Source organism: Hylaeus anthracinus, unplaced genomic scaffold (assembly GCF_026225885.1).
Source record: "Hylaeus anthracinus isolate JK02 unplaced genomic scaffold, UHH_iyHylAnth1.0_haploid 11989, whole genome shotgun sequence".
Classification (NCBI taxonomy): Eukaryota; Metazoa; Arthropoda; class Insecta; order Hymenoptera; family Colletidae; genus Hylaeus; species Hylaeus anthracinus.
Genome location: NW_026534337.1, coordinates 7,690,088 through 7,715,755, shown reverse-complemented (window position 1 = coordinate 7,715,755; position 25,668 = coordinate 7,690,088). Strand labels below are relative to the sequence as shown.

The 25,668-nt window shown below is 43.5% G+C and overlaps 1 protein-coding gene across 2 annotated transcripts in view; it reads left to right on the top strand.

Moving 5' to 3' along the window:
• LOC128887661 (tyrosine-protein phosphatase 99A-like) overlaps positions 1-25,668 on the top strand; it is a 498,087-nt gene that overhangs the window by 446,905 nt on the left and 25,514 nt on the right. For both annotated transcript variants that reach the window (XM_054143797.1, XM_054143795.1), the window contains exons 5-6: positions 10,388-10,575; positions 10,680-10,794. In XM_054143797.1, the coding sequence (XP_053999772.1) occupies positions 10,388-10,575; positions 10,680-10,794 (303 nt within the window). The remainder of the gene's footprint in view (positions 1-10,387; positions 10,576-10,679; positions 10,795-25,668) is intronic.

The following is a 25,668-nucleotide window of genomic DNA, read 5'->3' as shown; positions in this document are numbered from 1 at the left end:
CTCGATTAGAAAATCTACAACATTCGTACCTAGCAAGAAATCAACAGGCAGTGCGTAACCTGACATTATGAATCATGCAGCGACGCGTCCAGGATCGTTCACGCTAACGCGCCGACCATACAGCCCGAATTAATCGCGCACAGTCCACAAAACAAGCGTCGAATCGAACGGGAAAAAATCCCGAACGCGTTTGACTCCCGGCCAAATGCGGGCGTGAATGGTCCCGATTCGAAATCTCTGGCGTGTTCTCGGTCGTCGCCGGATCGGAACAGTACCAATTGCGATCGTTGCCGATGGGAGCCACGCGGAATCGGCGCTATTAAATACATAAAGTGGCCGCGCACGGCCAGCGGCGGGTTCATTATGGTAGCACGTGAGATAGGAATAATTATCCAGTTATCAAGACCGACCCGCATCGGGGAACGATTGCGTGGTGTCCGCGAACTCGTGTCAATAACTAATTTAAATATCCGTGCGTATCCACCCAGCGATCGGCTTTAACGCCAGTTCGGCGAAAGAGAAGTTGGAGAAAAATGGCCAACAGGAATCTGACCGAATTTTTTAGGATTTTTGAAGGGTGAGACGAATATAATATATGAAACGTATAATTAATTTCAAATGGAGATTGAAATTGTTAAATTAAAATCGTTTTTGCAATGAATTCCTAAAATAGTATATAAAAGTATTAGATGTAAGTATTGTAGATTTTCGTGCCGAGTTATTTAATTAACCAAACTCAACAATTGCCAAAGGTTAATTTGTAATCTATACCTGACCCAGGTTCCAGACCTTTTTCAATACCATTCCTTATAGCGGTGAATAATATTTTCCCATCGCGGAGTGTACATCATTGACCAGAACCGATTTTGAACAAAACAGTGTTTCTGTCGATCGGTAAACTCTCCAATCGAAATGTTTTTGATGGATATTCCATGCACGCGTGTTTATTGTTCTCGGTGTATTCAAAGGAAGTGACTCGTGGAGCCCGCATGTTTTGTCACGATTTCGAACGATATTTTTAACGGCGGAACACTTATTGCGTCGATATTTTGCGCGATCGTGGAGCGTTATTGTTGACGCATAACGTTAAAAACGGCGTTTGAGCGTCGTTTCCGATCGCGAACGTGCTGGAAAACGCGGCAGGAAATACACAAACCGGGGGCAAACAGTGAATCGCCGCGAAGCAATATCGCGAAGCGAATAGAATCACGTTCTGATGAAGGGGGTTGGTCTGGCCACTGGAAATCTGATGTTTAGAATTGTAGAATTTAGTACCACGCAAATGATTTTATTTGACAGGGTGGCCAATGAGTATCCTGGCCTCAAATAAAACTTTTCAGGATTTTGAACGAAATGAAATTATTGTTCTTCTCTGTCTAGACTAATTCGATCTTCAAGTTGGAATTACATAGTCCCAAAGAATATTAACCATACACTTCCAAGACCTAGTAGTAGTAGTAAGAGACCAAGTAGTATCACTCAAACAATTATGTCTCGTTTAATTAAATTCTACGTCCAAAAAAAAGATAAAGGTATTATACAAAAAACAAGAATGTATATTATCAAAATAGATATCGAAATCTCGTTCGTTGTTCATATTCGAATGGACCGAGTCACCTGGCTGGTCACTCGGGCTGGATTTAATATTCGGAACGCGTGTCATTCGCGTGGCTAATTCGAAACTGTAATTCGACTGCTCGTTTCGTGTGCCCGAATAGTCGCGACTGAAGTGACATCCTATTGCTGGGATCGATCAAGTCTGTCTGAGGTAAGGTCGCATTCAAAACGGGACGACGACGAACCTTTGCTCGATAACGAGCGACGAGTAATACGTCACCGTGACAGCGCCCGTTACTAGTAACAGGATCGAATGAATTTCTCAAAAAATGCACTCTCTTAATCAATATGTAATGATTCTTTTTCTTGTTCCATCTTAAGGTTAAAAGTTTCAAAAGAGATAATTGCAGAGTATTACGACGACATTCGAAGAATTTGCAAAGTTGTGAAACTTTCAACTGAACTCTCCATACATTCCGACACTGTCCGGCGAAACTTTAAAGCAGTTTTCTTCGAAGCGTCATCCTTCAAACTTTTTGACGTAATATCGCGTGGGAACAAATGAACCGATTGACTTGGAATTCTAGTCACGTATAAGATAAACGTGCTATAGCACTCACCAAAATCAACTCGACATCTGCGAGGGTTTTTACCACGCTTGGAAAAAGTCGCGAAATTTCATCCATGTATTGAATTTTTCTTTCAGAATGCTGAAATCTCGTTTTAATTTGCGCACGTTGTATTTACATTCTTTCAAAACCATTTATTAACTTTCAACTGTTCCAAAACGCGTTGTGTCAACTGCAGGTAGAATTTTTGTTTGTATTACATACCATGGCACGGACAGAATGGATTATTTGTCCTGAAAACCATATTCACGGTTCGTTAACGTACAGCAAATGTAAACACAAAGGAGTCAATTCAATGCAAATAAAATTTGTTCCCTATATGAAATCGCGAGACTTGGCCAATTTTTTAGTTTATATTTTATTTTAAAATTTTCCGCCTCGAGGAACATCAATATTGAACATTTTCTAGTATTGTTTAACGGCAAATACTGCCGGATATGATGCTTAACACGCGACAAAGCCGACATGAAACGAAAAAGCTCGGGACAACGAGACGGGGATAGCTCTACCGTAATAACGAGATAATGGCAGCTATCAGGGTAATAAACAGGCAATTAATGGACTCGTGTGTGTATTTAATACTGTTAATACGAGCCGCTTGCTCGTCGATGAACGCTAAACGGTAAATAGAGGGAGAATTTAATAGAAATACGGAAACTAGACACGGTGTGCGGCAACGACGCTGATAGGAGGTCGAGATCGAGGTTCAATATTTTGTCTTGCTTTCCAAACAAACGAAATCAGTTTCAAGAAAAAGTTTCACGACGATTCATTAATAAAATAAAGAGAGTAGCCATGAAGAAAGAGTTATGTGCTTGTAAATCAAATTCAACTTCCAATGTAAATAGCAAACCACGTAAATTCCAAAGTAAACACAACTGTTTGTGGATACAAGTGGTGTATCAATCTTAAATAATACTCTCTAATAGGAAAACAGCAGGTAATGAAGTAATAATATAAATTGCCTGAAAATACTGGGAATCGAGAAGCATACCACAGGCGCGAAGGGGTTCAAACAGCATCTGGCGAACTTATTTATACTTCCCGTGCCTCGTTTTTTAAATAACAATTCTGAGAGTTTGCTTAATGCTTCTTTGATCTTCGACCTGGCTGGAATCTCACCGCGCAAAAAGATACGCCTTTAGTGAACAATTAATTTCGAAACGGGGTAAACGCTCCAACTCTTCGCACTAGTTAATGAGATGCTGCGAACCTTTCCTTTTTCCCCCTACCCGCTTAACTCGATGAAAAACGGAGAGACGCTAGTACTTTTAATCGGCTCACAAGGATTCTGTTGAACGACGGCTTTCGAATCAAGATGTTTGTATACCTATCGCAATATTTGGCCGATGGAACGATGAAAATGATGTCAATCCTTAAAGCAGAGCGATACACCCCTTACGCCTAACAGAATACCGATAATTTAGGACCCTCTGTAACCTGGTATGTAGCAGGAGAGTTAAATCACGATATCCATAATCGATTATAGAGAATACTAAGATTCTAGCAGAGATGAGAATGCGCAACAATTTCAGCATTGGACAAATTTAGATACGCAGATTCTTCTTTGCTATCTCAAAGCTATAATTCAATTTGTAGAAGTAGAAAAATAAGAGTGATACTGTAGAGAGAAAGATGAAGCAGCTCTGGATCCAAGGAACTACGCTACTACTAGTAAGTAGAACACGACAGTATATGGCCAGACGATAAGGTCTAACTCGATGCGAGGTTCCTTCTATCTGTTAATTACCTCTCAATTTTTGGGTCAAATTTATTTTTAAACTTTTTCTATTTCTATCTGTAGAAGTCTAAACGAAAAGTAAGGCACGAAATCCGATAACGCGCGTTTCGTGTTGTCGTTTCACTCATTCTTGGGTATGGAAAGCGCGGATAATACAAATTTATAAATTAGTATAAAATAAAAATAGAGGTCATAGCAAACAAAGCTTATTTCTGTAACTGTTCCAGTAAAGAAATAAGTAAGTAGAACAAGAACAAATAAGTAGAACAAATAAATCGCTACACGGTGTCAGAATAAAATTCTGCCAATTTCTGGCCCATGCCTTTATGGTCAACGCTCCTTTTCCGAGTGCTGCTCTTTTCGCAACCCTTCCCCCGTAATTTCTCCGTCTCTCCCAGATCGATAGGGCACCAACGAAACTTCCACCACCTCGACTCGGGTCCAATACACCCAACCGGCCCTCGTTCTCGTTTCCGACGGTCGTTCGCCTGTCCTCCATAAATATATTGCGCAACAGAGCCACCAATTAGCCATCGGGACAGCCGTGTCGGCGTGCACGCGCGGGATGGGAGGATCGGTAGGTTTGCTTCGTTTGGGGCAGCCCCGCGCGAATATTGGAGGATTCCGTGGCTCGTCGTCGCCGCTAATTTCGGTAACATCGCAGCCACCGCGAGCCAGTAATCACTCTGAATTTAGAACGTGAGCGCTAACGCTGAAAGACGGCGGCACCTTGTCGCTGGGTCGCCCGGGTTTCCCTGTGAAACTGATGTGGGTGTTAAGGGAGTAGGAGCGAGTGAAATTCACTGCTTTACAGATAGAAATAGAAAGATTTTAAAGGTAAATTTGACCCAAAAATTGAGAGGTGATTTACAGATAGAAGGAACTTTGCATCGAGTTAGACCTTGTTGTCTGACCATATACTATCGTGTTCTACTTACTAGTAGTAGCGTAGTTCCCTCGATCCAGAACTGCTTCGTCTTTCTCTCTACAGTATCACTCTTATTTTTCTAAATTTCAAACATACATGTTCCCCCCAAAAATGTACCTTAACTCTATATACAAACGTCTCTTATACCTGGTAATATAAACAAACCTATTTCGCAGCTTTCATTTCTCGATTACCGTTTCCCATCACGATTGATCGTAAAAATACTCAAACAGCGGTGAACCTAATCCCTTCCTAAATAAATAATACGCAAGTAAAGCACGTTCTTAAATTGAGAGACGTTGTTAACGCGAGGCTACGTCCGATATATTTGTTTTATAGAACTTCTCGAGAACAGGCGACGGATTTTACGGTCTCTGGTGCATCGAATCGAGGTTTTCTTTTCTCTTCGTTGACATGTATCGAATCAGTCTCCTCTCCAGTGGGTGCACCTTTTGGCTCGAGAGTCTCGATTGAATCTCATCGCTCGCCAGGGTCGAGTTCAAGGCGTTTCCGCAAAGAAGTCGGGTGCTTCATAATTTTATCGGCCGCACGTAAAAGCGGACCAGCCGCCATCGTAAACGCGTCGACCCACACTGGATCGTAATAACTTCACGCAGATTTAACGCCTCTGAAAAAGCGTGGCTAGCATTTATTACAGCGTTAAATTGCCATGGCGAAGTGGCCTGGGCGGAATCGTGGCAAAGACTTATCGCGTCCCGTGTGTTCTCATAACAGCTAACCCGCTGCAATGGCTCCGTACCTCCAGCCACGTGTTAATAATTCCGGTTGTTTCGTTAATTGACTGTCGCCGCGGGGGACCCAAATGAGCCTCGAAGAATAATGAACCGCGGGAACGGAATTATATCAGAATTTGAGTAACGAATATGGTTTTTAAATGATGTCGACGCTGTCAACAGGTGTGCGGTGTGGCTCAACTGGAGCGAAGTTTCGAAGAATGTCGATGTGAAGAAATAAATTGGTTTGGTGAACAGTGCAAAAGAATTTTGATGTAATAAATGATGTAATGAATATTTTATGTAAATACTCTGATGGATTGCTCATCTGGACACTCGTATTCATTTAACGCGCGAGCAGAATGGATCGTGAAATGATATCTTTGAGAATAAATATCAACATTAATGTAGCTTTCCAAAATTCTAGAAATGTTAAAGATACAGATATTCGATCCACTATGCGACTAGAATTAACGTGGCACAACGAAATTTATATTTTCTTTAAAGTCAACATTTTCTTTTGAAAATTGGCAGAAGTGTTGTTCAGAGTGTGTACTTTTCATACATGTATCAAACATTTCCATTAGACTTTCGGTATACTAGGAAAAAAGTACGAAATATTCCCCGTGTGAGCGACGAAATTCGATGGAACGTTTTACGGGCGCGTTACGGGTTATTAATGCTTCCCCTCGTGAGGTGTTAATTGCCCCGCAAAGATAACAACGAAAAAAAAAAGTAGATAGAACGACCGTGAACAGATGTTAACGGTCACGTAATTAATATCCGCGGGAGACGCTGAAACGAAACATTGTCCAGAGGCTTATGAATAATTGCGCGGCAGAGGGACATCGAAATAAAAACAGACAGCGGTTCTCGCTAACCGGAAAAATTACCAGGGCTTTCCGTGCAGTTTGCGTGTAAATAAAAGGTAAACCACCCCCACGCTTTAGAAAGTTTACCCGCCGACCAAATTAAGCGCTGGAAAATAATCGTGAATTTCGCACGTTTCTGCGTCCCGCCAAAACAGTTGCTACAGTAATTAACGCTATTACCAAGTCGTGATTGAAGAACAGAGCCTTTATTTATTTAAAAAATATTTGAAACTGTGGGGTCAATCGAGCTCGTTCACTCAAGCTTCAAGAAGCAGGATAAAGTAAAAAAACAATTGTTTAAAAGTATCCAACAATGATAATAATAATCAATAAGATAGTAGAAATTTCACTCTTCAATTTGAATTTTGTTAGAATCTAATCGGGCGATTCCACGCCGAGTTACGGCACTTCAATCTCACATAAATTTTCATAAATAAACAATTGTTTAAAAGTATTTAACAATGATAATAATAATCTATTAGGTAATGGAAATTACGGTCTTTAATCAGAATTTTGTTACAATCGAATCGGGAGATTTCATGGAGAGTTGCGGGACTTCAAAGTTTCCTATACAATAGATACTTATGAATGAATGAATGAACCAGTGTCCTACATAAATTCCTGGAAGTGCGTACGCACGTCGTACGTAAAGTAGTAAGAACGTAAACAAGTGTCTAGCGTAGTATTTCCTGGAAAAGAGCAGGATATATCGTAGAAGAAGATGACAACAGTCATCTTTACAGTTTCCCTTGAATATTTCGAGTACCTTTAAAACGATTTTGATGAAACTTGGTATCCAGGGGTTTTTGGAGTCGCTGATTCCAAATCTGAACTCAGAATTTAGAAATTCAAAATAACGGTTTCGACGTGGTAGTACAAAATAGGAAAAATTTCTGGATTTTTATGAAACTTAGTATACAAGTTTTTGGGGGTCTTGATTCTAAGTCTGATCTCGAAATATGAAAATCGATACCGTGGGTTAAAATCGAATCTTTTCAGTGTTTTCTACAGTTCTAACTCACCTTACAAGAATGAAAAAAACACATTAAGTGTTTTAATTTTAACGTTCTCCGCTGAAACGATAACTCTAAATATAATTCGTTCGAGCAAATGGTCGCTTCTTCGTCAATTTAGTGGGTAATCGCTGCGTCGCGCGCCAATTATTCTCACCGCCGGTCTGTTCAAAGTTTCAGTCGCGATGCTTCAAGCATTAATTACCCGTCTTGACTTTCGTTCGTAACGGTGCATCCAGCTCGGATGGTTTATTTTCGTAGTGGTCATCCACCATCCTTAGCTTTTCGTTAACGAGTCGAGTCGTCTATTTTATATGTACACGGATTCACATTCAGTGATGAAATTAAGGTTGCACCCATTTCAACACGGGGTGGAATTTCAGGCGATATTAATAAGGGGATTCCTATGTATATGCGTCATTTTCAGTTCTTTCTTGCCATAGAAAATTCTAAAATAAAATTACTGGATGACTGGAAAACCTAGAAGCAAACCATCTGCAATTGTTGGCAAATAAAGATTATTTTTCAGATTCAATTTTATATGTATCAATGAATACAAATGTTTTTGCTTAACCATTGACCAGCTTTTATTGTCAAATTGGCAAAAGTTTACCAGAAGACGCCCACGCGTATTAAGTGTCTCGAAATTATTTCACCAACGATAGCTCGTTCCTTCGCGAGCCTCCGTCTAGGAGTTTGCAAAGTTTCTGCGTGAATATTGACGCGCGATAACGCGAAGTTTCGCAGACGACGTGGTCGCTAATTACTCAGAACAGAGGCCTTCTGGCGGGGACTTCGTCTACGTCGCGCGCGATAAGGCAACGTTAAACCCTTCGGTGGGAAATTGAGGTCGAATAGTCAAGCCACGTATAGGATGAACCACGTTACTTGTCCCCCACTGATCTTTGCAAATTTATAGCTCCTTGAACGTTGAACTGGACCATTTTTTACCCAAAGTAAAATTCTCTATCCATTAAACCTCTTCGTCAGATTTTATCTTCACAGATTTAACTCGATTTTTCAATAGATATTATTGTTCAATAGACATTATACACTCTAAAGAGAATCTTTATATGGTTACCACCTCACGTTTGGCTCATTAAACTACCTGTAAAAATTATGCAAAATTGAACAGATGAAATCTTAATTATACACATATTTACAGCTTGTTCATTAATATCGCCTATAAGAACAAAAACCATTCTACGATATAAATTATCATTCTGAATTTCGTTCTATACGTGACGAATGAACGTTCGTTCGTTATTTGAAATTTTTATCTGGAACAGAATTTTGCCCATCTCGCGCGATCATTATTACCGGAGTATTTTCGATGCATGGGCGCGACTAATCTCGATCGCCCTGCAAATCCGATCGCGCATGAAAGAATTCAATTACGCGCTGCGCGACGCTTCAAACGAGTCGAAAGCTATTAATTGTCGAAAATATTACGAAGGGCCCATTGAAAGCTCATGGCGCCGGATCGGGTCGGATAATGGGAACGCGATTAAGTGTACTTGTTCGATCAACGACTTTTAATTCGGTGATCGATGGTGAAAAACAAATGCGATCGAACGGTGATATTTATTGCGAGCAGCTCGTCGAACAATCCTCGTGAATATGTTTCCGTCGGTAGAAACGAAACTTCGATGATACTCGAGTTAATCCTTCTCGTTTCGATACGGCATTTTTTTTTTATTTCATTCCGCGTGTTATAGCATCGAGTCAACCGTGTTTCTCAACCTTTTCTAACTGGCGAAAACTTTCATTGTTTATCACTTACCACTCCATTTTCATGAGCGATGTTAGTAGTAAAAAATCATAGCTTAAACGAAGCCTATATTGGACAACTTTGGGCACCTTAAATTGATATCTTTGCTCCACCGATGATTGTTCGTACTGAAGTTTGGTACATCTGGCGTAATGAAAACAAAAAAATTCTATTTCTTTGTCAGTAATATTGCAATGCAAAATGATAACTACATTGGCCCAATTTGGGCAAATAAAAGGACATGGGCTTCGATTGAGTATCGTTAGTCTACAGTGGCAGCGTGCTCGATAATCGCGAACTTCGAAGCGCCCGCCTTTTGGGGCTAAACCATCCCTTGACATCGATCTTTAATCCCTGGCGACGAGGCATTTCGCTATCGGAATACCTGCTCGGCTGTAAACTGACAACGAAAGCGGGGAATAAAGAGGCAACCCGAGGGGTGAAGGACTACTGCATCAGTAAGGGTGAAGGACTCTCGTTGCCATTTATTCACCCCCAAGGCGTGTATCACGCGTGATCGCTGACACGGAAATGAGCACGGAATCGACGGAAGAAAATCTCCAACGGAGCCAATTAAGGCATCCGTTAGAGGACGTACATCAGAGATGGGAAAATTTTATTTTGAACAAACAAGGACTTTGGTTCCGATTTCGTACTACAATCTTTTTCGTGCTGTACTTAATTTGAAAGCACTCGAAGTACTTCCGTTTTATTGGGTCATCTCTCAAGTACACGCTAGTTATAGTTGTGCTACTTAAATTAATATGCGACATGTTTAAGTTTACGAGGAAATGTAATCATTTACTCATTGTATCGTTGCTATACAAAAATAATAATTCACGATCACACGTTCGAAAGAGAGGCGCCAAATATCAAGGCTCAGCCAGGGTAAATAAACAATAGATTTGCGTTGTCAATATTTTTCTCACGAACCGAGTGGTAGGGGTTGGCACGCGAGTCACGAGGATAAACAAAGGCTTTCGCGAAAAATACGAACTAATGGAAAATCGCTGAATGGTCAACATTCAATCGCAATGGGGGGTGGAGGTGTTTTTGTTCATGTCGATGGAACCTCAAGCGCCATCCCGACAATATGTTTATGATTGAACGCGCTGACGCATTTTGATTTTGTTTTTCCACAGCCCCCGAAGGGAAGCCTCCAATTATCGCCGCCTATAACACCTCCGCCACCTCTATCTACCTGGCATGGAATGCTCCCAGCAGGGACACCATTCACGGCGAGTTCTTGGGCTATCGGATTGGGTACAAGCCCCGAAATAAAACGAACGCGGAAGTGAAAAACATATACATACGGGATCCATTAGTTGAGGTAAGTCACGTAAGAGTTTACTCTTTCGTTTCGCTCTTTACTTTGTTTAACATTACGTCTCCATTTCTCGTTTCGTAACCGTCTATGATTCACCCCTGTTCCAGAATCACAGTATACACAATCTAGAAACGTATACTCAGTATTTGGTCTCGCTGCAAGTCTTCAATCCTGCGGGCCACGGACCAGTATCCACCATTAGCGTCATGACCGACGAAGGAGGTAAGTTACGAATTTTTTAAGTATCCTTCTTTGGGATTGACGGTAACTTAGAGGACCTCCTTGGAATAGAGCATGCGAGAGGGTTCGATTGATCCTTCCTTAGCGAGGCGTTTTCAATATGTAATTGGATACATCACTAAGGGGGTAGTGAGTGGGTTAAAGGCCTCACGAAAAGAGAATAGTCGGTAGGAGCTCTGGTACGTGTCGCCTGAAGCACTAAGTGCTTTCATGGATACGCGCCTTAAGGTTTGGCCTATCGATAAAACAGGGCGCCTTGTAAGTTCCTTTAGTATCTTCAGCCGATAAAAGCAACCTTCTAGATACCTGTTTTAACATATTTCACGATAGAAGATTCCTACACGTCTGTATATTGATTGCTACGGTTACCAACGATCGCTAAAAAATTACAAATAAAAACAGGGACAATTTGAACAAATCTACCAGTGAAAATCTCACAATGTGCAGAAGATGCAATATTAAAAAGAAAATAGAAAGTTATTCGAAACGCTATCGACGTCAGATAATATGTTGAACAGCGATGGAACGAGAACGTCGTTAAATTTGATTGGCATTTCGCTAGATGTCATCCAGCTCGTGGTTTACGACCGAATGATAAGAGTCTTATCAACTCCCACGTAGTTTTATGCACCTCGTATACGTATCATGACTTTTTTTATTTTCACCGCGTAAAATGTCTCAGGAAGGAATCTTCCACCACGGATCACTATATAAGACTTTTATTGCTCCGAGCCAAGGTCTGAATTAATTTAATTATACGTCCTGGCGTAGCGCTGTTTTCTTAATCGTTCGCTATCGAACGAATACGGCGATTACGCGACCAGATAGAGTCCACAGCGTAACGTCCATGAGACGACTATACGATCTTGCCATAACTGGCGCAGTCAATGATATCATTTAAATTCGCGGTGCGTCAGCCGCGGTGCACGATAAAGGCAAACGTTCACAGTTTAGAAACCTCATATAAACTACTACTGTTTCACTTACGACCTTTTTTTCTACGTTTTACGATGATCCTTGAGTTCGCAACGATATTCCTGTTACATCATTGTCCTTAAGCATTATTTAAAGGGGCTACTCTCGAGAAATAAATTTCAGTCCAAAAAAGGAGTCCAAAATCGAGGAGACTCGAAATAAAGCTTCACATTGAAAGCTTGCAAAACACTTAGCGTAGAAATATATTTCTATTCAATTTTTGTTTACATCGAAAAATGAAAATTGAATAATTCAAGAAAAATTCAGGAATGGAACATTTGTAAAATGTTTGGTGTATTTTACTACATCGAAGGTACTCGATACTCGTGCATTATACGTTTGCTCCATTTGTGAGCTTGCAGGTCATTTCGCTCCAAAATTTCAGCGAAGATGTTCCTTCTTAAAAACGTCTCTCGTATTCCCAATTTAATATGACCAACCGTTTCGACGACGAGCCTGATCAATTTCACCCGCTATCGTATCCGCAGATACGTAATTACCAAACGTCCTATCACGATCCTGCCGACTCGCAGCATCGCTTTGTTCCCCGTTGGTCCCCCATTGTTCGGGCGACTGACGTGAGAACACGGAACAAAGAGTCAGGAAGTTAACTTCCACCCTGCGGCTCGTAAAATTCGATTGCCTGAAACTTCGCGGATGAGAAATCTTCTCGGTTCGGTTTCCATGTCGTTGTCGATCTACTTATCCATTAAATGAGCGAGCGACTAATGCCTTGCTCTGCTAGACTTATTGTCGTCCGATGCTCTAATTATTTAGTCAGTTGTTCTTTACTTATGGTGCTTTACTCGTGAATTAATTTGTATTACATTGCGACCATCAGAAGAAGATTTTAAAGGTGGCATATTCTATAAGGTTCTGCTAGTGCCGGACAATAGAACCTTTCGCGGAGCATTTGGGTAACGGAGATTCAGGTAAAGGAGACCTTTACTCTGCCAAAAACTGAACAGAGTCACCTTTGTGATGAACCGTTAAGCAAGCGCTCGGCATTCGCCAGGTGCTCCGACTTTTTGGAGTAGTACATTCGATTGTGCTGAAATTTTGCAATCTTTAGCTATGACTACATTGGTAAAATGGAATAAAATTTTCCAAAATGATCCCCCTTAAAGGAAAATAAAGCGACCAGAATGGGAGGATAGGGCACGTCTGCCCCGAAATCGACGGTAGCGCCAGAGGACGCTCTAATGACATCGTTTCGAGATCTCACGGCGAGATTCCGATCGGTGAAAGATCACGATCGCGCTCAGCACTCGAATCACGTTTTTTGGGCAATGACAGTCACGGGGCCACGTGGTACGATGATCGACTGTTACGTCCCTGAGATCCCTGCTCGCCAGCAGGTTTCCAGCTGCTCTTCTCGTCCGTGTAACCCACCGTCACTGGTGTGCCTGTCGTCTTCGTGGTCGCTTCGGTCCCATGGTAGGGCACCGTCGAGGATTTTCATGGCCGACCGTGCGTTTTTTTTAGCGTTCATGACTATGGGCGCGTCCTCTTCGCCCGACACACTCCTTGGACCGCTGGTTACGTCTCGATCACGAATCGAGCCGAATTTCCCTTCTGGGTGCTCCCTGAAAATCCATACGTTGGCACAGGGCAGGGACCGTGCCGAAAAGGAGACAGCAAACGGAGGGAATCGAGCGAGCGACGAGGATCGAAGAGACAGCGACGAGAGACAGGAACGGCTGTGTCGAGGGAAAGAAGGAAGGGAGAAAAATGAAGAGCGAGTGAGAAAGATGGATAGGAATATTGGATGTACAGGGAGTTCCCAATAGCTGGGCCGGGTTGGAAGTCTCCTCTGGAAAAGGAAGTTTGGAGTCTAGAATGAATTTAAGAGTTCAAGTTTGAATTAAGAGTCATTGTTTGGGCATGGACATGGCATTGCTCTGGTTTTAATTTTCATGTAATTTGTTGTGTCACAGTTGACGATAACATCGATGGTACCTCATAGTATGAGGCTCATACTTCCAGTGTAAATGCAATGCACCGATGCACTTGGAGATCGCTGTTGCACATCAAAGCGAAACTTCTTTCAGTTTCAACATCTTCTTCCACCCCCAACAGTTTCAAACACCTGACTACATCTCTTCTACATCACTCGCGATGGTTTTCACGCCTTCAAAGCAAATTTCGATCCATAGCAAAGATACAAGTCCAATACCTTCGATTGCTCCAATCTGCATAGATTGTTTGACGCAAAAGGACGACCGAATTTATGAAAAAATGTACCCTGATTACAATCAGCCTGGCCCAGTCATTATAATCACCCTGTACAAAGAGAGACAGAGGGGTAGAAGAGCGAGACAGAGGTAGAGAGATACAAAGAGGGACGGAGACAAAGAGCAGGTGATGGAACAGAGAGAGATTGAGACAGGGGAATAAAGGAAGGGGGATAGCCATGCCGTTTCGGTCGTCGCCACCGGCGCGCTCCTCTTCGTCCCACGGTCGATTTTCCACGATTTTTCACTACGGCGTGCGATGGCTCCTCGAGAAGAGTGGCGCGGCGTACGCGACACGACAAAAGTCTCTCACCTCTCGTCCAGGGTGCGAAGAAGACGCGATAAGCGGGGAACGACCGAGGGAAACGCGTCGCAAACACAAGCAAACGAAAAACTCACGCACGCTATACTTGAGGCTGTTCCTCTATATGCAATTGTCCGCAATGATTACACCGTAGCAGAGCTGCGCAAACTTTCATTCGAATAAGAGATCACGTTTGCGTGGTCGATGTATGGTGGATGTACAAAGAGGAGAATTAATTCCTACCCTTCAGGAGAAAGACCTACTGAATGCAGAACCTGGTGGTTTTCATTCTAGGAGTATTTAATTTTAAATTAACCTTGTACTCGATTCGGTCTGTCAAACTGGAATCTCTATTATTTTTTTAGAGTACTATAGAAAACTAAACATTCTAAAATATATTATGCCACAGTTCAAATTTCCATTCAATAAACGAAGATCAAACGATGATTTCCAATAACCCCCTCACTCGATAAGAAGCTCCCAGCCATAGGTAAGCAAAAAATCTTCAAATCGGACAACAGCCTTCGCACAAACACCCAAAAGACAAATCAAAAACACAAAAATAAAATGAAAATTGCCCCCTCCTCGTTCGAAAATTTCATCTGGATAAAAATTTCGCCCATCTTCGCGCTGTAACTTCCCCCAACACCCGTTTTACGCCCCCACTCCCTGTCTTTCTCTCACGCACATTTTCTGCTCGCACGTGTGTACGCCGGCTTTTCACGTGGACGTGCCTTGCTCGTCGATGTACAGTGCGCTTGTTCCTTGCGCACCCATACGCGTCCCCACTGTCTCACCATCTCGTTCCCTCCAACGAGTCACCAACACGCGAAAGCACCCGGTTCGCTCGAGCGTGGTGCGGCCAGCGTGAGTTTCTCTCCCTCTCCGTGAGCCCGTGTCCGCCTGTCTGTCTGTTCTCTTCTCGACTGGAGGCAAAGCGAGGCGAGTGTGCAGAGCCGAAGTCACGGTTTTACCAGTCGGTGTTGCGGCCGTGGGAGCGAGTCCTGTGCGTGCCAGTGTTCGTGTTCCTCGCCGGTGAGGAGGGCCCCAGTGAGATCGCGATCGTGTCGCTTTCGCGGGATAAGCGACGTTTGCTCCACGGGTCCGATTTCTCCCGTGACGAGATCGCGATCGCGGTCAACGCGGCGGTGGTGTGACTGAATCACCTCTCGTTCCTGCGAGCATCGAGCTCGTGGAGTTCGATTCGAAATGGCGTTTAAACGACGCCTCCTCGGGCTCCAGTGACACCTTGTGTGAGAAAGTTTGCCAGTGATCCGCGAGTACATCGCGATAATCCGATTCGCCGACGAATCGTGTCGCTTTCCACAGCTCCATCCAGAGGGATACACGCACGGGAATCGCGTGGTAATGATCGAGCCGGTGCGTGGTCCCCGGTGCGAGAGTTCGACGTGGGCGGAATCGTGGCTCGAGGTTGAAGGGTCGATATGCCGTGAAGGGTCCTCCGTGCACAGTGCCAAAACGACGCTGGAACGGTGCATTCAATTGGCCTATCGAACCTGCTCCCCCTCCCAAGGGGGATCGAATTATGCTCGGACGTCGCGTCGTTGCGATTCTCGAGTTGTTTCTGTTTCGCCCTGTTTTCTTCACGCTTTGCCTACCCTGCCTATTTAGGGATGAATACGCAACGACCACGTAGGACAGCTGGTTGCGCTGGAGAGTGTACGATCGTTCGCAGAATCGTGACACTTTTGGAGTGAATTTGGAGCCAGGACTTTCTGTGTCGATGTACGGCAGTGGCGCGCAACCTCTTTTGGTCCGGTGAGCTAGGTTAGGTGGAGGAACGTGTCCTAGGGGATGAACCAATTTCGATTTGACGTGGTGCGAACAATATTTTCAAATTAAAGATTCATGGGGAGTCGTATCACAATATAAATCGATTCATATTTCTTTCAAAAACATTAAGGCCCATCTAATATCCAACAATGAGACTGAACAAATATAATAGATCAGAAGTAAGCAGACTTATTCGAGATACTTAACTTTTACTTAAAGATATATTCGAGATTCTGTGAGATTTCACACTGACATTGTTCAAAATGAGCACCACCATCCGACCCTACTAATAAATAATCTCCCAATGCGATAGTCAAACGTATTTTGGGCCATATTTCGACAACGAAGCTGAATTGACCCATTGACTGCGCAATATTTCTCGTTCAAAGTGACCACTGTGAATGTTGAACAGGTTCGTCGATTTTGTCGCGGACCACCCTGTAAATTAATCTGAGCTGCCATCAACTTGCGCGCATTGGGTATGTCAACCCTTTACAGTTGCACGTGATCGTTGCACACGATAAGACATTTTAAGTAAATAAAATGTAAAGGTGCGCAGGACAGGATTGCACATAAATTTCTTATCTTAGGTTTCTCATAGAGATCCCTAAGCAAGACATCACTCATCAATTTTTGTAAATTCTTCCTACACTCCAAAAGCATCACTTAAAGACGAATCAAAAACAAACATTAAAGCGAACAGTAAACAGACTCTGAGTAGGCAAAACGTTAAAGTGCATTAACACGATACGACACAAAGAGGTCAGCACTGTTTTCAACCGCGCGACTTATTTCTCGCGTGTCGGTTTCATTCGTTCTGATAGCGGCACTCAATGTCCTTAAACGCGTTCGTTGCGTAGTCTAGTGGTGTGGCCGTCGATGACGATTAAGAATGGAATGCAACCTCGTCGTCGACGATCCTCCAACCACGGGAGACTCCGATTGAGAGAACACCTTCCATCCACGAAACGGAGCACGGCGAGAACGGTCGACGACAAAGGGCAACACCCCTCCATAGTCGAATCTGTCCACCGAAAGAGTCGACGTCTCGCGTGGCGAATCGATTAGTCTTCTGTCCGTCGATCGTCGGGATTACCACGCGACACGATGTCACTGGTCGAAACGACCTATGCAAATGCATCGATGCGTGGCACCAGTCGATTCGAGGCGGTTCTCGTAGCTTTCCAACGAGTCGTCGCGGAATTGGATATTTCCCGTCGCGAGGGATATTGGAATCGGAAGCAGACTCTCTCTCTCTCCGTCGTAGTATCTCTTCGACTCTCTCCGGCTATCTCCTTCTCTCTCTGGCCGTTCAATGTCCTTCTTCTGAAACGGAAGTCCCCAGGAAATCGTCGATAGGTCGTCGGCAGTCGTTGCGCGAGAAACGCAACATTTACGCGCAACGTGCTTTTAATGGGTATATTAATGTACCGGGTGTGCCGCGTGCCGAGGGATCCAGGTCGTGAGTTATAGTCAAACGCTTGAAAAATGATAAGCTTTAGAATTTTCTCAAACATATCTTAAACGGAAGAGAATACGAGTAAAAGTAGAGTACTGATATCGGACATGACAGAACAAGTATTGATTTCTTCAATTCACCAGAACCATTACTTATATATGAGATTATATTTTCCGACCTCAGGCTTTCTGAAGCACACTGTATATTTTATTAAACTTCTACGCTTGGACCCGGGATCTTGAGTCTCCTGTAAGAGGCTGTCCATAGAAAATATAAAAGACGAAAGCGATGTAAAATAATTAAAATATAGTAGAAGCTTGAGTAACGAAAGATAAATATAAAAAAAACGCGAATGGATATGGATATAGTATAACCAATGAACGTGATTATAACATATTAGGACCACATGCTTGATTGTAGCTGAGCAGTCATTATGCTAAATGAAACAAAAGAGCCTTCGGACGCATGCTGAATTCCTATATCGATCGAATTAGCATCGATCGTCACGCTGCGTAAATCAATCGTTTTCCTGCGTAGGCGGACCCAAAATTATGAGTCGAAACGTAGAAGTTTCCATCTGATTTCTGTTTGGCAAATCGTACATTCTCTTCTGGAATGTTTAACGAATTCATAGTGTTCGTCAACGATAAAAAGATATCGTTAAAACTTGAGTTCTATTTAAATGTATTTCCTTTCCTCGATAATTTGCGTACGTGGCCTGGTAACTCAGGTACGGCCTTGGCGGCAATTCTGTAAACACTATTTGAATATTCCACGTTTTCCTAGGTCAGTGTAGGCTCGTAAGCAAAGACGAGGTTGCTGTTTCAAACGAAATTGATTTTCCATCGACGCAAACGTGATTAAAGCTTGAACAAAGGAACCGAGCATGACGCACACTGCTGCTGTAAATTTTAGGCTCTTTCGAACTGATAAACTTAGATAGGTTCAACATTCTTAGTTTCAAGCAGAGACATCGTCTGATCTCAGTAGTTGGTTTAGAGCATGGTGTTAAAGAGATACGAAAGCTAACTTTGATCTTTGGAGTGTACGTTATTTTTGTATACCTTTTAAATTTTCAGATCGTTGAAGGTCGGTTACGAATGAAAATATTTGACTTCAAATGCATTCTAGGAATAAATCCAGTACTTTCCTCTCTCCTATTGTTCTAGCATTACATCATTAAACTACATAACTAGCGTTACTCACTTTGTATTTATCTGTATCTATGAATGTTTATCATTAGTCTGTGGCACGATAGTAATCAAAGTGCGGCTTCATAAATTTATCGATACTTTCGTAACGCGTTATGCGGAAACGGAGAAAGTAGACAGCTATGGTTTTCATATATAGCGAATGTCGCCAAAGCATGATATAAGCGGTGTGCTGAAAAATTTCCTGATCGTGCCTGATTTGGAGATATGCGCAATACCGCGTCGAATCGCTTTGGAGCGAGCGTCGACGCTGAAGATCCCATTTTGAACTCTTGCAGGTATTAGTTTTCGTTCGAAATCGACCTTCGACGATCTTGAATACTCTTGAACTGAAGATGTAACGCTCTTTGGAAGATAAGAGAAAAGTCCTGTCACTCCATTTGCTGCGACACAACCTACTACCATTACGATTCTCTTGAAAACAAGCAAGAATTTTCCGAAGCATTTTTGTGTGTCACTAGCAGTGAGTGAGTCATTCGAGTGGCATGTTCTAAGTGTTTCACTCTGCATGCTATTTCCTTTAGGTGTTTTCATTTTGATAGACAAAAATTCTGTTGATCTGATATGATCCAATAACATTAATATTTCATTTTGCATAGATTCGTATCTTCTTCTCTTTCATTTCCCACGTTATCGAAAGCAAGAAATGTTTAAAATACGCAATCTGCGTATTACTCCATCTCGCGTTGGTTACCTCGCGGTACACCTTGTATAGGTGGACGCGTTGGAGCGTCGCACGCGAGTGAGTCATCCTTTATTGCAGAACTTGAATTTTCATCCTCGCCGATCGACGGAAGCGTTTTTCTGCGTTCGTCCTCGCCGAGTCGTTGTCGAAACGCGTCGACAGACGTCTTCCTTCCCGTCCAACTTTCTGGACAGACAACTAGGATGAACGTAGCGCCCGTCGAGTTTCTCCGTGACGTATAAATGTCAAGGCTCGCCGCGTTCGTGCACGCGTGCAGCGCCGTTGCGGCCGGTTCTCGGTTAACTCGCGGTTAATATCGCAATCGTTGAGTCATAATTGCAATTTGTCCGTCCGTTTGCTCGCCCCGTCTGCGGAATCGTAGGTAAACAATTCGTCTTTGTTTCGAACCGCTCTCCCCAACGCCTCGAGCAATTCACCTAGATCCTCCCATAGATCCTCTCGCGCAAAACAATTCCCCGTTTTCTTGCGTACAGATGGCTCTTCGTGGATCACCATCAACGAGCTGTTTCTCTGGTAAACGGTGAAAAATAGTTCCTGGTGATTAGCATTGGAGTATTGCATCGAAACGAATGCTCTGACGTTAATCGACGTGAATTATTTATCTTTTTCTAGCAATTGCCAGTCGTGATTAAGAATGATTCGAGGAATACGGAAGCACGGATTATTTTGTTTTTTAGGTTTGTAGACTTCTAGTTTTTTAAATGGCTAGGTTAGTGCAGGCAGGTATGGTTAGAAGTGTCGGCAATAATCGGGGTAATCAATGAGTAGCCTTGTACAACACACCCCCATTGCTAGGTCTAGCCTTACTTGCTGCTTAGAGACTCTCTGGCATTATAAACAGACGTCAAACTAATCAAACAAATCCATGTCGTTAACTTCAAAGAATTCAGCTCAACAAATTAAGATACCTCCGAAGTATCATCAAACTCCACAATTGAAGTCAAAACTACCCTCCTACAGAATCCACGACAATTTCCTCTCAATGTCGCCACCTACAAGAACGTCGACCCTGTTCAAACACATTTCCCAAGTAAAGAGGAATCTAATTAAGGGCTTCTAGGACAACTAAGAGCTCGAGGAAGCCGAGAATTGGTCAGCAGAAAATGTTGAAAACCATGGGATTTTCGTGGTCAGACATCTGTTCCGAAACACTGCGCACTATGGCGGCGTACGCCCGCGTGTCCCCTCGGTCTTGAAGTACTAAAAATACAAGGGGAAGCCGCTCTAAAACGTTCCAGCGGGGCGGTGTAATTATTGCTGCACGGACTGCGAACCCGATGTGCTCGTTGCTGCCAGCAGCAGTCTCCGTTGTTGCTACCGGCTCCGCTGCTGTCCGGTGTATGGCTCCACGAGAAACAATCGAGGTCATAATTCCGACTAATTGAGACACTCGACGACGCAATTAGGACAACGCCGGCGTGAACTGCCACCCGTGCGGACAGTCGAATTTATTTTTCGCCTGCGATTCTCGTTTCGCGGTAGGCAAACAGAGTAATCAGCCATAAAAAAAAGAGAGAGAGATGGTGAGAGAAAGAGAGAGGCGTGAAAGGGCGGATCCGTCAGGACGAGACCAAATTGAGGCTTGCAGTTCGATCTCGAGCCACGATTAATATTCTGACCACGTTGCTTGGACGTGTGTACGCGTATCGGCTCGCGAGGATGCAGCGCGAATGCAATCATCGGCTTCGTTGCTCTGGGTCCTCGTTGCCCGATACGCTTCGACAGTTTCCTATTCCTTCAGACGACCCTGGAACCCATCCCTGGCGATCAGACCAAGCACCTTGCGAGCAGGTTCGAATCCTAATCACCTGGAACCCTTGGTGGGGCACACAGAAATTCATTGAGGAGGGCATCTGCCTAAGTATCATCTTTATCTTCTATCTAGAAATAGTGGAGTCGAATTCGTTGTGGCATATGATATACAATGAGAGAGATTGTATGTTAAGTAGTCACAATTTCGTCGATTCGACCGCGATCAGGTCCACACTTCCTCAGGTTGAGCGAAAGGCAGCTGTAGAAGCACCTGTCCAGCTCCATTGTACCACACCAACCATAATACCCTTACCAAGAAAATATTCTATCTCTACCTTGCATACTGACAACTCCCTTAATACTCCCCACTTTCGAATACTACATAAATCACCCCTGTACATAATTCCTCGTGATTAGCAAATCATGCCAAACCAGTGACAGTTTTGAGGAAATGATCGTGCCCTGGTGATCCACCTACAATCATTGATCAACGAGTGGATCTATCATCCATACCGCGAGTTTTTGGAGCAAGTATCGTTATCGTTTCCAAGTTTCAACCGCAGTTGCGATGAGAAGACGCAAACTTCTGGTCCCGGTGGACCACGGACCCGCGATGTAACGCGTGGCGAACTATTATGAACTGTTCGCGGGGACTTGGAGCGTTCTGTCGCGTGTTCGTGTTTGAGTTCGCGCAAAGTGTCGTTCGTAGGGTGAGACGAGCGCGATGAGAACGCCCCTAAGAGTAACGACGATGGACGAATTCATGAAATAGCCCGGTGGAGAAGCGAGCGAGCCACGCCACGCTGCGCCGAGCCGGAGCCGCTTCACAGCTGCAGCTGCAAAACGAAAATGTCGTGGTCCAGGATAGCCAGTGCCGCTCAACTCGTGGCCGCGGTGGCTATCATCGTCAGGATTCTGCTCGCATCCGCGGACCCGATCGCGTATACCGACGAGCAGTCGAACGAAGTTACCGAGTACGGAATAACTGAGAACGTCACCGAAGTCTACATAGGTAAATCCAATCGTACTTCACGTATCTGAAATCATTACGAATTTTTTTGAATGAAATTTATGTATTAATCCTATCGTGTTTGAATTCGTATAGAGTAGGACCTGAATATTCACGCGAACAGCGTTGCTAAATATTTATTATTTATTTTACTAGAGTTGAATATACATGGTGTAAGCTGTCCTTTACGTATTTCATGTAGAACGTGTTCGTATATGCAAATGACTTTAATCACCCTGGTCATCGTTAGTACGAAATGCATTCTGCATCCTCGATCACACGAGAGACACTGTGTTTTTTGTTTCAAAGCTCTTCCTTATACGTCGAATGCAAAATGTATAGAAAGTCGCGGACAATGGGAGCGCGTGAAAGAGGTGCACCAGAAGACGCGAGCAATTTATCCGGATTAATTGCCCGCACCGGTGATCCAGCAACGTTCCCGGACACCGATAAAGAAACGAGGACAAAGTGATGCCTCGACGAATGAAATCTCTATACGGGACCTTTTATTATCCGCGACTTTTTAACGGGCCCACTCTTTCGCCGTGTGTCCCGTTCGATTTGCCAGGGGACAATATATGCGCGCTATTAACGCTTGAAAATTGATCGATATCGGGATCGTGGAAGAAATGCGAGTGGTACATTTAATATTCACGGAAAAGAACCAGCGTTCCCCGTAAGAGGATTTAAATCTTCGCGAACGAACGTTTCGGGGAACATTGGTGTGGATGGAACGATTATGGAGCAGATGACAGGAAATTATCGAGCAAACATTACTTTGAGCTACGAACAATTTCAATCTGATAAACCGGTGCAAACGCGTTAAGGGAATTAATTCTTGTTGAATTCTGACGACTAGTTTGTTGCCTGTCCGCAAAGGACTTAAGACCATGAGACGAAATGTTTGAGGATTAATCAGGTAATTGGTCAGCAGTTGGATACGCGGACTATACTGCGTAATGGAGATTAGGTAATAAGCCAAGCTTAGCTATTTTATATGATAGCAATTTGTTTTCGCTGCGCCTGATTTGTATGCAAGATGAATTGAAGGATTAAGCGAAATGCGGTACTGCCTTTTACTGGAAATATTATCCGTAGGTACTCAGTGGATATTACGTAAATACGATTCGACGTAAAAATTACATTTGTATACAAGTTTAAACGACTTGTGCTATTATTGATCTAACCTACAATACGGCAGCAGCTGATGAAGCCTAGACTGCATCGCCAGTTTTACTTGACAGGAGGTGGTTTTAATTCATTAATTGCCACTATCAGTGTGGTGATAACGCATACGTATTCGGTTAACCGTAACAGTATCCGTACGTTGGAGTATTAACCAAACAGTCTGACATCAATCGGTTAATTGGATATTTCAGTAATCGATGAAAACGGTGGAAGCAATAACTGTAATTACGATTTCCATACTCGTTACTCTAAATAACCAAACACTAATAAAATTTCAAGATACATCGTGTAATCAATATTTCCTATCAATCAACCATTGAACTAATATAAATAGAGCTAAGAAACAAATTTTCTCTAGTCCATTATTCGAAATTTCCTGTTGCACCACAGGTCAAAATACTCGTTGCACCTCGACGCGTCTCGATTCACCGGAAATCGATAATGGGAAAAATTCCCTGAGCAGTGTGCTATCCGTAATCGCGCACACGCGCGAGATAGATTTTCCAGGCGCGTGCAGCGGAGTCCGCGCGACTCATTTCCTTTTCCGTCTCGATTTCGAGGAACGCGGCTCGCGTATTACGTTTCTCTCGCGGTGTCCAACCTCACGGATACGCCTCTGTGTCGACCTAAGCGGACAGGTAACGCTTTATCTCGGTCTCGATCCTGTCCCCCTACTCTCCACAGTTTCTCCTGAAACGCAACCGCGAGCGCGTTGCGTAAGCGCTCGATCGCGGATTCACGGGTGCGCGCGTTATCATAAAAGCGCGAAAACACCGCGTCGCGTTTCTTCTGCCTCTCGCGATCCAGTTCCGAAACGTTGGTCGCGTGACACACGATCCTGCTTCCTACTGAAGATCAGAGGTCGTCAAACTAGCGGTCCAACGCCTGTCGATCCTCTGTGTTTGTAAATCCTTGGAATTTTTAATTTTATTCACTTATTTTGTTAACTCTACTGAGCTAATACATGCTGCAGGTTCTTTAAAAATAATGCAGCACTTACTCTGATCCCCCGATCAGAAAGCAAATATTTATAAAATGTCGAAAAACTTAGCTCTACTAATGATTCCACTTCATGTTTGAATTTTTAAATGTCTTCTACCCAGTGATCCATAAACTTTGACCCCCCGTGTAATGCTCTATCCTGACAAGGACCTGTCAGGAGAGGATGCTTCTTCTTGTCCAGTCTCGGTCCAGTTTCGCAATTGTCCTCGAGCAACCAATCGCGGGGCGCGTGATCCGCCTGCGAACGCTTCTCCTCTCTGCATTGTTGCAACAAGCGTGTATATACTGGCTGACCTTACAGGTGCTCCGTCGGGCTAGGTATTATAAGTATGGAAATAACCGTGTCGCGCGTTTTCGCTCGGTCCTTTATTCCTCATTTTTTCGGTTGCTTTTTTAAAGTCTAAGCACGTTATCTTCCACGCGGCAGACGTTCTATTTTTAAGGTTGAAGAAGGAGTAGAAGGAGCACGTGGACAAGGTCGCGACTCTAATTCGCATGGCCAGAAACGTCTAGCTGTCTTTTTTGTGCGGTTGCTAATGACCATCGACGGAGAACTCGCATCTCAAGTTCAGATTTGCTTGAAATTGATTAACAAGGATTTGTCGGATCCTCAGAATTCCAAAATTTAGATTGTACAGAAAGTGGACACGTGGAGAAAGTGTCTAAATTTGAATTAAAGATGCAAAGCCTCGTGGAACACTTCGAGACAGTGCAACCTTCCATAATGTTGCTATTTCTCCTCTCGAGTTGCCGCAATCGTCTCTACCACCTCTCGGTACTTCTCGATCCCTATCTCGTTCCAAAAGCACTTCGAGACAAAATCCTTTAAACTAGACGCGTATAGTTGGGAACCCATGCAGATGAACCCAATTATAACACGTTGAAGCTAGATATTCGAGTCCTCGTTGGTGACGCCTGGAACGATGGGCTTAATAAATTGCAATCGCGCGAGAGTGTTCGGTTCGTTGAGTTCCCTGACGTTTTACCGTCTTTCTCGCATAACGAAACCGCGATGGCGCGCGATAAGGTTAAATAACACAGTCCGGCGCGGATTCGACCAGTTGGAAAATGCGCTGAACGCGTTTCAAGTTCAGAAACCTGTCCGTTCAGGAAGCGGGAACCGTTTAACGCGGGGCAGGTAGCCGACGATCGCTCCGTTTCTTATCGACGATTCCTTTCACTCGCGCGCCATTACTCATTGCGAGCCGATCCTAATAAAGGC